This window comes from Pseudorca crassidens, chromosome 15, assembly GCF_039906515.1.
Source record: "Pseudorca crassidens isolate mPseCra1 chromosome 15, mPseCra1.hap1, whole genome shotgun sequence".
In the NCBI taxonomy this organism is placed as follows: domain Eukaryota; kingdom Metazoa; phylum Chordata; class Mammalia; order Artiodactyla; family Delphinidae; genus Pseudorca; species Pseudorca crassidens.
In genome coordinates, this window is record NC_090310.1 from 15127792 (window position 1) to 15143002 (window position 15211).

The following is a 15211-nucleotide window of genomic DNA, read 5'->3' on the forward strand; positions in this document are numbered from 1 at the left end:
TCGCTTCGCCGCCCCTCATTGGTGGCCGGGGCACTGAAGTCCGAGCTGACGGACTGAGAACCCCGAGCCAAGCGGAAAGTATCAAGTTCCTACAGCGGCTGCAGATGGGAGCACTTGCTCCGCCAGGTGAATGAGAGGGTTAAACCTACCGAGACCGTTCGCTGCCACTTCCTAGAACTGCACGGGCTGGTGGACATTTCCGTTTCCGGTGATGAATCACTGGGTCCAGAGTGTCTCCAGCTGTGGTTGTGCTTGTGAGCCCAGTGGTTGGTATCTAGGAAACGGTACGTTCTTACCGCTATGGAGTTGGTGGCTCCAGAAACGGCAAGGGAGGACTCCGACGGGGCCGAGTAGCGGGGGAACCAACCGGTCGTCAGGAGCCCAGGGAGTCCCGAGGTCCGCCTTCGATTGCGGAGTTGTTCCACCCAAGCGGCCCTTCCTGGTGTGGCCGGGGCAGCCGGCCGCACGGGAAATGATGATGGGCCTGCAGTACCTACGTAGGTCAGTCTCTGGCCCTGGGGAGGAAGAAGCCCCTGGCAAGACCAACTATCCTGCAGTCCCCAGAGCCTTCGAGCGCCAGGAGTGTGGACTGTCCGCAGCCTACCTCCCTAACCTCATTCACCACCAAAGCAGCCATGGGTGCGACAAGCCCTACTGCTGCCCGGAGTGTAGCAAAAGCTTCCGACGTGGCTCAGATCTGGTTAAGCACCACCGAGTACACACTGGAGAGAAACCGTACCCCTGTCCTGAGTGTGGCCGTTGCTTCAGCCTGAGCTCCAACCTCATCCAACACCGTCGCTCCCACTCAGGCCTCCGGCCCCACAAATGTCTGGAGTGCGGGGAGGCTTTTGGCCGCAGCTCGGACCTGGTTAAACACCAGCGGGTGCACACGGGTGAGAAGGCTTACACCTGCGCTGAGTGTGGTAAGACTTTCAGCGTTAGCTCCAACCTGATCCAGCACCAGCGCACGCACACGGGCGAGAAGCCCTACCGCTGCGGGCACTGCGGCAAGCGCTTCAGCCTGAGCTCCAACCTGGCGCAGCATCAGCGCTCACACACGGGCCAGAAGCCCTACCGCTGTGCCTGGTGTGGTGACAGCTTTGGGCGCAGCTCTTCTCTGCTCAAGCACCAGCGATTGCACACTGGGGAGAAGCCCTACAGTTGCTGTGAGCGTGGCGAGAACTTCACCAACATCTCGGACTGCATACGGCACCAGCGCACCCACAGTGGAGAGCGGCCCTTCAAGTGTCCTAAGTGTGGTCGTGGTTTCAGTGAGCGCACCCAGTTCACCAGTCACCAGCGCGTTCACATGGGTGAACGACCCAATGCCTGCCCAGAATGTGGCAAATCCTTCTCCCACAGCGCCAAGCTCCTTAAACACCAACGCTCGCACACAGGCGAGAAGCCCTATAAGTGCCCCAGCTGCAGCAAGAGTTTTGGAGACAGTTCACATCTGCTGCGGCACCAACACCCTCACACGGGCCAGAAGCCTTATGCTTGCGGCGAGTGTGGCAAGAGTTTCCGCCGGAGCGCCCACCTGCTCATCCACCAGGTGGCGCACAGCGGTGAGAAGCCCTACGTCTGCCTGCAGTGTGGCAAGGCCTTCGCCCGCAGCTCCAACCTAGGCCAGCACCAGCGGACGCTGCAGGGGCACAGCCCCTGCCAGTATCCCTGGCTTAAGTTGCAGCCCAGACTTCAGCTCTGACTTTGGTCCAGGCTCAAGGAGCCTGAGGGGCCCAGCATTTCTCAGTAAACCTCACTTCTGCTCCTCTAGGGCTGCTGATTAGTGGGCTGAATCAGGGAACCCCAGGCTGGAGGAATCGGAACAGAAAAGTGGGCTTAGGCCTGTTCTCTGAGGCCCTGGAGATGGGATTCCGGCTGGAGGGAGAGTTTGGGGATGGCAAGAGCTGGCCCAGCTGCTTTAAGATGCAGAACACCTTTGGCGGCCTAGGTGTGTCCCTTCACAGGCCTAGGGAGTGATGGGGCTAATCACACCAAAAGCAACAGTTACCTCAGCCCAGAGGAATGGGGCTCAACGCCAGGCAAGCCCCCGTGAGGAATGCAGTAGGGGAAGAGGGGGTCGGGGAGGTCCTCATCTCCAGAGGGGACCATAAGGCAGGCTGTGTTCTAGCACAAGGATCAGAGTTTGAATTTGGGACCATTAGGTGAGCTCTGGGGTGTGTGACCCCTTTGAAAGAGAGCTGTCTTTACAGGGTGAAGCTGGTGGGGCCCAGGGCCAAAGCAAAGGACCGGGAGGCCTGTCTGTTGAGCTCGGGGGGTGCCCGGTGACATTTCTAGGCAAGGGCAGAAGGCCCGAGGTTGGTTGTCTGCCCCTACCTCTTCTTTAGCCTTTTCCCTTGCAGGTTCCCCAGGCTTTTTCTCTGATCCCTCAACAGAGGAGAAAATGTGAAGATTCACTTGTGCCCGGACACCGGGGACTAGACATGGTCGTTTTGCCAGGGCGCTGGGGCGGGCTGCCTCCGTAAACGAATGTGTTTCTATTGGTAAAACTTAGAGTATATGGGAGCCAGACGGAGGCTTCCCGAAGCACTGCACAATGTGTGCCCAGAGCAGAGTCTAAGCTGTGAGGCCCTGCTCTCCCCCCCGTAGCTGGCTGTGTTCCTGGGAGAGGCACAGAATGTAGCCCTTATGAGGTTGGGGGAGGCCTAATGCCCACCCCATGGGACCATGAGCCTCATGCATCTGGTGCCCTGTCCCCAGATCTTGTCTCTCACCAGGTTTGGTGCATCTAGAACCGTATCCACGGGGAAGAGGGGCCAAAGGGGAAGGATGTGAGGTAACTCCTCCCTCAGCTTCTAGCACAGAGTGTCCAGGCTTCTCTCTTTGTGACTGTGGACCCTGGACAGGTCTGCCTCTTCTGAGCTTCAGTCTCTTCATCTGTAAAACAGGGATGATGAAAGGACTCGGCAAGGAAAGGACTCAGCAGTCCTCAGTTCCCTGCTCTTCCTCAAGGCTGTCACCCTGTCACCGGTGGTGTTGGCCCACAGACATCACGCCAGCACGCTTCCTAGCTTCTCCCAAAGGTTACAGAAATGAGTGAGGCAGCCCCAGTCCTGGAGTAGTTTGGTGTCGTGAAGGAGATGGACTCAGGCTCGATGCTGGCACTGGAGAAAGGGCATCACCTGGAGTAAGTCTAAGAGGCTTCATGAAGGTGACATCTAATGGATGCCACTTGTCTCCTCAAGCTGGGTCTGTGATGAACAGATGGGTTCTGGCATATTCCCCATCAATGGCATCTCAAAATAGCACAAGCCAGTGACTGAGTTGGAGGCCTGAGCCAGGTGCATCGGTAGTAGGCATTCAGTAAATAGTTGTTATGATCAGGTCCTGTTTACTCTTACTAGTGACCTTGGGGCCTCAGCTTCCTCCAAGCTGGATTGCGTTCTCTGCGAAATTGTAACTGCAGGTGGACGTTAGGTACATGGCAGAGGTGGGCATGGGAGGAGGATTTGTTTGCAAAATCCCTTTCAGTCAACTGGAAGCTAATTTCTCACATTAAGGTAAATAGCCATGTGCCCCATCTCCTCTCAGTTGTAGAGACAGGTCCTGCCCAGAGCAGGGAGGCAGGCCAGTCCTTGGAAACAGGAAGGATGGGCTTAATCCAACAGGGGTTTATCCGGCATTCACTGTGCCCTGAGCTGGGAAAGAGGCACTCTCCAAGCATGTGGCCAGTACTTAGGCCAGAGGCAGCGGACATGTTTGCTTTGGCCTTCACTCTGTGTGTGTGTGTGTGTGTGTGTGTGTGTGTGTGTGTGTGTGTGTGTTTACACTATTGAGCCACCTTTTTTTTTTTTTTTTTTTTTGCCGGTGGCTTGTGGGATCTCAGTTCCCCAATCAGGGACCGAACCCATGCCCTCAGCGGTGAAAGTGCGGAGTCCTAACCACCGGACCACCAGGGAAGTCCCATGAACCAACATTTAAATCAGGAGATTTCACATCACAATCTAGATTTCTAGTTTGCTGTTTTTGGGGAGGAGAGAGGGGAGAGGATCAGAAAATTCAGCAACACTGGAGCTTTCCAGCAACAACGTGTTGACAGGGCTGAGTAGTGGCTGCCCCGGACATGGACAGTCCCCACCGCTCCCTGGTGTGTCTCTGACTCAGCGAGTTTCATTTGAATTACTTGCCTAACAGCTACAGAAAGGCGTTTGGGGGTGACCATCCCCACCCTACACTCTCATGGGTGAGAAAGGCCCATACAGTGGAGGCAGTTTCTCTTTTCCCTCACCCCTTCCTGCCCCCCACCAGCCATTTTCCTCCCCAGCCCCCAGCCCAGCTGACAGACCGGACCTGCTTTCCCGACCCCAGATATCACCCTCTAATATTGAAGCTCCTTTCCGTATGTGCCAGGGAGTAGGGGCAGAGCTTACGGGTTCAGCAAGGCCAGGCAAACCCCTGTGTGCCTTGGTCAGAGGGCCGAGTATTGGGCCCTGTGAACCTCAGGGAGACAGTCCTCAGCAGACACCCCTCGCAGGGCTATTTTGGGAAGCAAGCAGGTGTGGAGGTGCTCTATAAACGCTAAGGCCCCGGTGGGCTCGGAGGGAGGGGGCGTCAGTAATACTGTCTCCCCTGGGCTGGCCCTGGCTTCTGGACATGTGCTTGGACTCCATCCAGTTCTGTCTGATCTCACCCAGTCCTGGGAGCCTGGTTCCTCCTCTGAGCCTGGTGGGCGGTACAGAGGCTGGTGCTGGGCAGTGGGTGTGGCCACTGGCTGGCAGCTGGAGTCCCACCCACCCAGAAGCTCAACAGTGGCTGGCAGGTGCTTTTTTTTTTTTTTTTTTTTTTTTTTTTTTTTGCGGTACGCGGCCTCTCACTGTTGTGGCCTCTCCCGTTGTGGAGCACAGGCTCCGGACGCGCAGGCTCAGCGGCCATGGCTCACGGGCCTAGCCGCTCCGCGGCATGTGGGACCTTCCCAGACCGGGGCACGAGCCCGTGTCCCCGCATCGGCAGGCGGACTATCAACCACTGCGCCACCAGGGAAGCCCCATGGCAGGTGCTTTGAGAGGTGCACTGGGGATGCCGGAACAGCATCCCCCCCTGCCCCAAGCCAAAGTCCCTCCCTCCCTCCCTTCCCTAGACATATTCCAGGAGGACAGGGACTCTGCATTGTCCCTGTTGAGTCCCCAGCATCCCACATGGGGTAGGTGCAGAACACCTTGAGGAAGGTCTGATCACACTGCCTGGGTGATTCGCAGCTTCTCTTCCCTGGGATTCAGGATCCCTTTCTGTTCTTCTTTCCTCTTCTGTTCTTATTTCCTGCCAGTTCAAAATGCTTCTCTCTCTCTCTCTCTCTCTCTCTCTCTTTATTCCTAAATAATATGGATTTTCTAAAAACAAGGAAATTATCAATGATCCAGTACTGTCATCTAATGAACAGACTTTATTACAGTTTCACCAATTATTCCACTAATAGTCTTTATAGCATAAGAAAAAAAATTATGGTCCAGGATATAATCTCAACTAGATGCGCATATTGCATTTAGTTTTCATGGTTCTTTAGTCTCTTTTAATCTAGAAGAATTCTTTAGTATTTTAGGACAATTTCTTTGTTTTTCATGACCTGGAAAAATGCTTATATCTCTTAATGGCCAGCGTCCTCCTGGATCTGAATTAGGCACAACACATTCAAACCTCAGTACAATCTTTGTAAATTTAGAAACTCTTTGGGCACCAAGAAGTTTTCTGCAGGTTCTTCTTCCAGCTCACCCGTGCCAGCGTCTTCATACCACCCTTTGCCCACCCCCACTCCCCAATCACTTCCTTTCTCTGGGCCTCAGTTTCTTCAGCTGTAAAATAAGCAGATAGGATGAGATGGTTTTCAGAGCCCCTCGCAGAGCTTTCCCTCAAAGAGTTTATGATTCTGCTATGTGTAGGGTGCATGTTTGCCAGCATGGGTTTATACCTGCATTGAAACTTGGCTTTCCCATAGTTTGGGATGTCATTTGACACCTAGAATCTATTCTCACTTCCTTCTAAAGAGGCTCTCTGGACTGTAGTTGTTGGAAAACTAAACACTACATTTCTTAGATTCCCTTGCATATTAGGTTCTTCCAATATCCTTGCATGAGATTTAGAAGGTGTGAATGAAATGGGCCACTTTCTTGCTGCTATTTTCTGATGACCAGTAAGGTAGAGGAGGCATGGGGATTTTCTGTTGCAGTGTTGCCGTGTCTAATCTTCAGCCTTGTGGGTGTCAAGAATCAGGTTAGAGGCAATGAAGCAGCTTCCTAATCCCCGGTTTGCAGCTGTGATCCAAGTCTTCTCTAGCTTATATGACACCACGTGAAGAAAAAGTTGCCCCTTCTGGGAAGACACAGCTCTGGGGGTCAACAGAGGGCAAGGTGGAGCCTGACTGGCCCAAGGTCACTCAGGCAGCTGGTGGCTGAACTTAGACCAAAATCAGGGTTCTTTCCAGATGTAGTCCACTTCTGGGTGCCAGGGCAGATATGTGGCTCCCAAAGCTGAGGGGACTTGGCAGAGGGGCACTAGGGTTAGATGAGCGAGGCATCAGCCTCTAGTGCAAAAGTTAAGGGGGCATGAAAATACTCGCAATCAAGATAAATGATACATCTATGCGTATATATATTTTTAAGGTTTATTTATTACTTATTTAATTTGATTTATTTTTGGCTGCGTTGGGTCTTAGTTGTGGCACGTGGGATCTTTGTCGAGGCATGCGGGATCTTTCCTTACGGTGCGTGGGCTTCTCTCTAGTTGGAGTGCGCAGGTCTTCTCTAGTTGTGTCGCGCGGGTTCTAGAGCGCATGGGCTCTGTAGTTGCTGCACCCGGGCTCTAGTTGAGGCACGTGAGCTTAGTTGCCCCGCGGCATGCGGGAACTTGGTTCCCTGACCAGGGATCGAACCCTTGTCCCCTGCATTGCAAGGTGGATTCCTTACCACTGGACCACCAGGGAAGTCCCCCTATATATACTTTTAAATCAGAAAGCTACCACCTGTGCCAGCCACCTGCTTTTCTAAATAAAGTTTTATTGGAACCAGGGCCATGATTAGGGTGAGGTGAGTGAGGCAGGGTGGAGAAAATACAGGGTTGATGCCTGTCTTTATTTAAATCTTCGATATTTCGATATTTTGTTCACCATGAATTTTTTGCATTCATTTTGATTTTTTTGAAATATCGCGTTGCAATGTCTTCTCTTGATTACTGAGTTTGGGGGCGTTCCCTTAAATTCTCTGCCAGAGGCCAGCTCCTCACGCTCGGTCTTTCCTTAGCGAGAGGTTTTAGGTACCACCACACCACGTTAGGCCAGGTCACCTCCACCAGGGCTCGCTCGCCCGGGCGCCCCAGCCGGCTACTTCCTCTCACATTCTAGTTAGGGACTGGGATGTGGTTCCTCGGTGGCTCTTTATGGTGTGCTCACCGCTCTGACCGGTTCGGCCCATCTTGGGAAGGCCTGGGGACAGGCGGGGCGGGTTTTGGGGTGGAGAAGCAAGCAGGGCGGCGGGGGATGGAGCGCCTCCTGCCGGAGGTTGAGTAAGGATGCCCGGGACCCTCCGCATCCGGGTCTCGGCCCCTTGCGGGACTACATTTCCCAGAAGGCGCCGCGGGAGGCTGCCAGCCGTGGAGGTTGGGCTGCGTCCCTCGCAGCCGAGCCAGGCGCCGCCGCTGCCGCGTTTTCTCAGTCTTCCCTCGGGTGTCAGCCCTCTCGGGATTGGGCCCTCTGCGACGCCACGGATGGCTTTCCCGGAACTGGGGTCTGGCCCTCTCCGGAGAGTGGGGGCGACTGGCCCCGTCTCGGCTGCACCTCGGTTGTGTCATGCAGGAGACACGCAGGTGCGGGGTCTCAGTGGGTAAGAGCTGGCGATCGGCAGCAGCCCGGCCCGCCGCCTCCACCTAGAGCAGGGGGCGTTTCTGAACACACGCCTCCGCCGAGCCCCTTTGAGGCGGCGCCCAATGAGCCCCGAAAGCACACGGGTGTTATCCGGAGTAGAAAGGGCGGGACGAGCACCTCCACAGCCCTTTTCAGCTTTCCACCCTCCATTCTCTTCCTGGAGTCCAGTTATTCTATTAACTCCCTTAAAGAACCACAGCCCCTCCCGCCTTAAAATCCGGGCCTCTACTACTGTTCCCAAGGTGTCCGCTGCGTTCTGCCTTCACCACCCTACCCCACCCCGCGCACCCGCCTTCCGTCAGGTTCAGCTTTCTCAGCTCTCCACTAGGCCACTGTGTACCCCCAGCCCGGACACAATCATGTAGGCTTAGACGGTTTGGTTAAGTTAAATTTTATCATCATGTGACACTGAGTCCAGCTACTGAGAGCTGCACACACCCAAGTTCAGGACTCGATCTTAGTCTATTGATACCCTGGACCCATTGCTCAGAAGGGACACACTGCAGTGAAGGAAGGAGTAACCTGTGGAGGTTACTGAGGATAACCTGAGATATCCCTTTAGTTAAGAGGTTCTCAACCTTGGCTGTACGTTATTGTTATTACTCTGGGGTACAGCCTAGGCAAAAGAATTTTGTAAAACTTCTGGTTAATTCTAGTGTGCAGCCAGGGTTGAGACCACTGCTTTAACCCCTAGGACAGATGGGTGGGGCCTGGGATGCCCAGAAGCACTAGGCCAGGCCCCTTCAGCTGGGAGCAGCCTCAACCCTTTATCCCAGGGTGCTGCACAAATCATTGTTAACATTTTCTATGTGTCCCAGGCTGTGGAAAAAGGAAGCTCTGCCCTACAGTAAGAAACGTATCTGACAGCCTTATGTAAGGCAGTTGGAAGAAAGACACAATAATCTCAGGAAGAGGTAAGGAAAGCCCAGGCTAGACAGGGAATGTAGGAGGGGAGAGCAATGATAGTCACAGACAGAGTGGTGGATTATGGTGGCTAACAAGATCGAAGTTTTTGGCAACCTGTGGCACTTTCAGTTGTCACAAGGGCTGACTGCACTGACTGTGTCCCAGCTGGCTCAGAGAGCATTGCCAGAACTGCTGTGGTTTTCCTAGGGCCCCCAAGACCATGAATGGACCACGGTCATCAGGCTTGGCTCAGTCTCAGACACGAGCAAATTGAACTGTGGCCATTCAGATTTTCAGAAGAGCGTCTACTTTATGAAGGCCAAAGGCCCTTTCTTACATAGGGCATCAGCTGCACTCCTGAGGATGATTTCCACACAAGAGATTAAAAAAAAATAAGCTCTGTGCGTGGCCTGAACATGCTCATGACAGCATTTTCTGTAGTAATGACATTCCAATAATAAAAGAAATGAATAAAATGTGGGATTTTAAATAAAAATTGTATATAGCCATTAAAATATCCTTATGAAAGAATATGAATGAGCCAGAAAATGTTCACAAGTAAGAAAAGAATGCACAAATTCTTTTCGGAAAGCAAAATTAGATTCATCTTTTGCTTGGAGTAGTTTTCTCTTGTTCAGTAGCTAAACTATGACTACAGAGTAGTCAGAATATGTAGGCATGTTGGCAAAGCCTGAAGAAACATGCAAACATGATGATATTATTCTTAGAAGTGGTGGGATTATGGAGGAAAGGTAGTTTCTTTTTCAAAATTGTCCTAATGAGATAGGCGTTATAGCAGAGAAATTAGCAGGAAGCTCTCTTGAGCCAGACCGTTTGGGTCCTGGTTCTGCCACTTATTGTATGGATGAGCACTGGCAAGGTTAAAACCTTTCGGTGCCTCAGTTTATTCATCTGTAAAATGGGGTGATATTCCCTCTCTTGGTTAGTTGTCGTGAGGTTTAATCAACGTGTGGAAATTCTTAGAACAGATAATCTCATTAGTACAGATGCGTAGATGAAATGCACTGGACCCAAGTAAACAGCATTGTTTTTAGTTGCTTTTCTCTGTTATTGCTATAGAAATAACCATGATCTCATTGACTGGCAGGCAAAGTGACTGGGAAGACTTAGATTGGGTGTGGTCACTTTCATGGTCCCTTTGGTTAACTTTCCAAGTGTGTCCACATTGTAACTTGGGAGGACAACAAAGATAAAAGAATCTGAGTCTTCGCATAAGCAAACCTGAGCAGCCGGAAGTGGTTCCTTGATTCAGTTACCATTTATTGGGGGCCTACTGTGTCAGGCACTAGGCCAGAGCCTCTGCTCTCGTGGAGCTCAGTCTACTGGGGAGTCAGACATGTGACCAGACGTTCCTGATGGTTCTCAATGCCACTGCAACAGTCACCACACCAAGTGTGATAGGAGAGTTTGGGAAAGCTTTCAATGGAGCTGGGGCTCACGTGATAAGTAGGACACGTTTAGGCGACAGGAAAGGGGGAAGGGCATTCTGGGCAGTTGGAAGTAAAATAAGTACAAAAGAACAGAGGTGTGAAAGGTCATGGCGATTAAAGCTGCAGAGCTGGGGCAAAGCCAGGCTGAGCTCTGCTGTCCATGCTGAAGCATTTGAACTCTTCTGTAGGCCGTGTTGTGGGTGGCGTTTAGGCACAGGTGCTTTGAAGCAGGGGAGTGACATCAGAGTTAATGCTGGAGTCTGGGGTTTAAGGGAGAACTATCACTGGTGGATTATATGGGTGATAAACCAGAATGCAGGGACTGGAAGCAGGGGAGGCTGAAGGAGTCTTTTGCAATAATCCAGGCAAACGATGACAAGGATTTGCACTTAAGGCAGTAGAACTGGCAACAGAGAGGAGAGGATGGAGTTGAGAAATCTTTCTGAAGTAGAACAAAAAGGATGTGGTGCCTGAAGAGACTTGAGTTGGAGGTGCAGAGCTAGGGGAAAAAGCGGAGTCAAGGACTTGGGTAGGGGAATTCCCTGGTGGTCCAGTGGTTAGGACTCCGTGCTCTCACTGCCAAGGTCCCCCGTTCAATCCCTGATTGGGGAATTAAGATCCCACAAGCCTCACAGCCAAAAATTTAAAAAATAAAAAATAAAAAGAGTACACATGAAAAGATAAGAATAATAAGTAAAAAGAAAAAAAGGACTTAGGTAGCAAACCTGGAAACGGGATGGGTGATGCTCTGAGGCACTTCTATGCTGTTGGAGTTCTCATCGAACTCCACATTTTTTTTTATGCTAATAGCACATGGTTGGGAAGACCAACACAAATTTTTAAATAATTTTTATAAAATACAAGGGAAATAATTTATTAATCACTGATGTTGAGACATCACTTAATATTATGCTTGTCCATACCAAGGATATAAGGATTTCAGTAACATACCTTTGCCTACTACCTCCCTAAATCCTTCTGTAAATTGTGAGATTTGAGGGACAGGAGAGAGGAGACGTTGTTCCTTTTGAATCTCAAAATGATGTTAGACAAGAGAAGCCAGACACGAAAGAATACATAATATGCAATTACATTTAGATGAAAATTTACAATAGGCAAAACTAATTTATAGGGGCAGAAAGCAGATATCAGTGATTATCTGGGGCTGGGTGGGAGAGGGAGTGGCTGACTGCACAGGGGCATGAAAGAACTTTGAGGGGTGATGGAAATGTTCTATACCTTGATTGTGTTGGTGATTATGCCAGTGTATACATTTATCAATATGGGCTCATCAGATTTTCAGCAGGAGGGGTACTTGGGCAGGTGCACCACAAGAGGGCAACAGCAGCAGAGGATGCTGGCAGCCCTCAGGCCATCGACCAAGTACCAGCTCTTAGTGGGAACTTCCAAGCTGAGGCTAAGGGATGGGAATCCCCAAGGAATTGTTTGGTGATGACCAGCAAAACTGAGTGGAGAGAGGGGCGCCTAGAACCTTTTCAGGTAAAAATACCCCCTTCATTTTTGTTTTCTCCAAGAGCCATAATCATTCAGTAGGGAGGGGGCTTGAGGGGACTGTGTGTGGACAAAGAAGCCAAGTAACTTTAACTGGAATAAGGTCCCATCTTCTCAGCAGCAATTCCAAAATACAACTGGGAAAAAGCAACTGTAGGAAGAATTCTGTTATAGCTCAGTGAGGGCGTGGGAATAAGTTAGCAACACTATATAAAATTTAACTGTTCAACAAGGTTACTAAAAACAAAACAAAACAAAAAGCTGAAAAAAGACGTGTAGAACCAGTTTAGCCCCATCAGGAGGAACAGGTGTGGAGAACCTTCTTGAAAATATACCTTCCTCATTTTTCTTTCATATATTTAGATTAGGTATCAATACATAAAACTTATTTTTCTTTTATATATTAAATTCATGTCAGGTACATCAGCTCTTGATCAAAGCTGGGGGCATCCTGTTGGACTGTAGCTCTGAAAAGGCGTTTCTATAGCGTTATCCAAAGTAACGGTCCAAACATTCATTAAATACACATTTTTAGAGCACCCACTTCATGCCAGGTTCTGTGCTCGTGCTGAGGACAGAACCACGGACAAGGCAGACGTCAGCCCTGCCCTGTCTTGCAGTTTTCTAGAGCCTCTAGGGTTCACACAGCCCTGCATATTCTTTCTTCTTTTTCCTCCAAGTAGCCTGATTTTTCAGACTGAAATAACATACTTAGCAGTAGGCACTTGTCAAGTTTGTGGCTGTCCAGCATCTTTGGAATACTCGTCCTACATTTTCTCCAAGATACAATTCCTAACCTCCTGAAGGCAGAAGCCAGAACTAGGTCTCCCAGCCTTTCCCGAAGCCATGGCACAGGCAATGACCTAGGTGTGGCCAGTTGGTGCCCACGTGATTCCTTGATCGAGAAGAGAGCAACTGAAGGATGCAAGTTTCATGAAGAATCCGTTTTCAAGAGGGGATGAGGGTGGAAGAATCTAGCTTTTGATCAAATAAAATTTTTAAGGTGGGACAAGGAAAGTTTTAAGCATAAAATTGTCTGCCCCTTTGAGCCACTACCCCCTCCCCTTTAGTGTGCATTGTGTGTCTGCCTTATACATTAACTAGATACCCTTAGAAGACACAGGAATGCCTACTCACTCCCCTCCACCCTCCCAAAAAAGCAATTTCCTCCTGGTGCCAGCAGGGTAATTCCTTGGAGATAACATTCCTTTCTCAACCCTGTAAGGGGTCACAATAGCCCACTACATGCCTTGTTGGAGTATGTAAACTGTCAGTATGTTACATTGATGTATAACCCTTTGTCTCAAAAACTTACATAACTGTATCTCGACCTCTAACAGGTGGAACAATCCTCAGAGCTTTCTGAAAGACTGTCTCCCAGGTTATAACCCTCAGGTTGCCTCCAATAAAATTTTCCATTTCTTTTTTTTAATTAATTAATTAATCTATTTATTAATTTATTTATTTAGGCTGCTCCGGGTCTTAGTTGTGGTATGCGGGCTCTTAGTGGCAGCATGCATGCGGGATCTAGTTCCCCGACCAGCGGTCGAACCCGGGCCCTCTGCATTGGGAGCGGGGAGTTTTACCCACTGGACCACCAGGGAAGTCCCTATGTCTTTCTTAGATTGACTACTGATTAAATTTTGGTGACACTTTCCATGGCAGCATTGATGACATTTTTGGCACTCAGTGTCCAGCAGTGTGAACTGTCTCTGCACAGCTGGCCCACAGAATGGTTTGTTTCTGGCGGTACCAGAGATACCGCGAGCTACCTAAGATTCACAATTGCGTATCTTTTTAAAGCTAGTTAAAGGGAGTTCTGCTCTTTGCAAAGAACTGTGACTAATACATATACTGAGCTCTTGTTCCATGCCAGACTCTAGGCTGGCACAATCCTCTGTTGCTTTACCTAAACTTCATAAAGATCATTTAAGGTACAAATTATTATACAGTTTACACCTGAAAAAATCCTGAGATTCAAAAGGACACAATTCATTCTACAAATATTTATTAAAGGCCTACTGTGTGCCAGCCACTGGGAATACAGTATTGAACAAAATATTTCCCCACAACTATAAAAAGAATGGCATATTGTATTTTAAATGTCCCCTTACCAAAATAAGAGGCACAGTACAGCAGCTGTCTGGAGAGAAAGACCTCCAGGCAGGCCTCGTTTTAAATATAGAAACCCCCTAAAAATAGCCACCCACGTTACAGACTCAACAGGTGATTGGCCGGAACAGAGGGGAGGGGAACCGAGGCCTCAGTGAAGGAGAAGGAAAGGACGGTGCCGTTGTCCCCAGCTTCTCTCACTGACATGGCTTTGCCTCTGAGGTCCTTGGGTCGGGGCTTGGCCAGTGCGGCCAAGGGAGACCACGGAGGGACAGGAGGTGAGTTGCAGCCAGGGCCTGACCCTGTGGCTTCCTGACCTTGTCCATCTGTCCCCCACTCCTGCCTCTGGGACGTTCCAGGGTCCTGGCGACGCCTCCCCCTCCCGCCCAGTCCGTCTCTCTCTCAGCCCTGCCTTTCCCCGCTGCAGCCCGCACCTGGCGCCTCCTGACCTTCGTGCTGGCGCTCCCGAGCGTGGCCCTCTGCACCCTCAACTCCTGGCTCCACTCGGGCCACCACGAGCGCCCAGAGTTCATCCCCTACCATCACCTCCGGATCCGCTCCAAGGTACACTGGCCCGCGCGGGCGCGAGCGAGGGGGTGCGGGGGACCCCCAGGCTGACGCCTCGCTCCCCCCTCCCTCTCTCCACAGCCCTACTCCTGGGGAGACGGCAACCACACTCTTTTCCACAATCCCCGTGTCAACCCTCTGCCCACGGGCTACGAAAAGCCTTGAGGCCTTGGACGATTCCCCCAGACGCAATAAAAGTGTGGAAGCCGTGTGTGGCCGTGGGCTCCATGGGGACCACGGGGCGGGGCGTCCATGGCTAGAGCTGGGCTTGTGCGCGAAGTGCAGTGGGCGCTCCACGTGCTCTTCCGGAGACCTTGACTTGGGAGGGACTCGAGGGAACAGCCTCGATGGACAGGTAGGAGATGGCCCCTCCCCTCTCACCTATTAATAATTAGGGCTCTAGGCTGTAAAGGGCTTTAATATACACTGACTTCTCACAGTAACTCTGGGAGCAAGGTCTAAATTTGGTTCCACCTTCTCCAGAGGAGGAATATGAGATTCTCAGAGATTAAATGACTTAAATTCAGGCAGCTCGTCGGAGGCCCGGTGGAGACTCAGGGCTGCAGATCCTGAGGTACCACTCTTTTCCTGACACACATTCAGGGCCTCTGTGATTTCCCGCTGTCTAGAGACAATTGTGATTTCAAACACAGGATCTACAGCCCTCTGTGTAGATCTTCATGACCTAATTCTGGATTTGGAATATTTTGGTCATTCGCTATGACCACCTTTAATGGGTCTTCTGTATTAGTTGGGGGAAATTAGATGTTCCCTTTCTGGAAGCCTGGTTCTC

General features: G+C 50.8%; 2 protein-coding genes across 2 annotated transcripts; both read left to right on the forward strand.

The window, feature by feature from the left end:
• The first annotated feature begins 300 nt into the window (after positions 1-300).
• On the forward strand, positions 301-3344 carry LOC137206881 (zinc finger protein 436-like). Its single transcript, XM_067706074.1, is given in 2 exon segments — positions 301-357; positions 359-3344. Coding segments are annotated over 2 exon segments (1404 nt in total). The 3' UTR covers positions 1706-3344.
• A 10624-nt stretch (positions 3345-13968) lies between these two features.
• Positions 13969-14629, forward strand: COX6A2 (cytochrome c oxidase subunit 6A2). Its single transcript, XM_067706088.1, has 3 exons — positions 13969-14129; positions 14279-14415; positions 14500-14629. The coding sequence occupies exons 1-3, from the start codon at positions 14057-14059 to the stop codon at positions 14581-14583; spliced, it is 294 nt and encodes a 97-aa protein (XP_067562189.1). The 5' UTR covers positions 13969-14056; the 3' UTR covers positions 14584-14629.
• Positions 14630-15211: the final 582 nt, after the last annotated feature.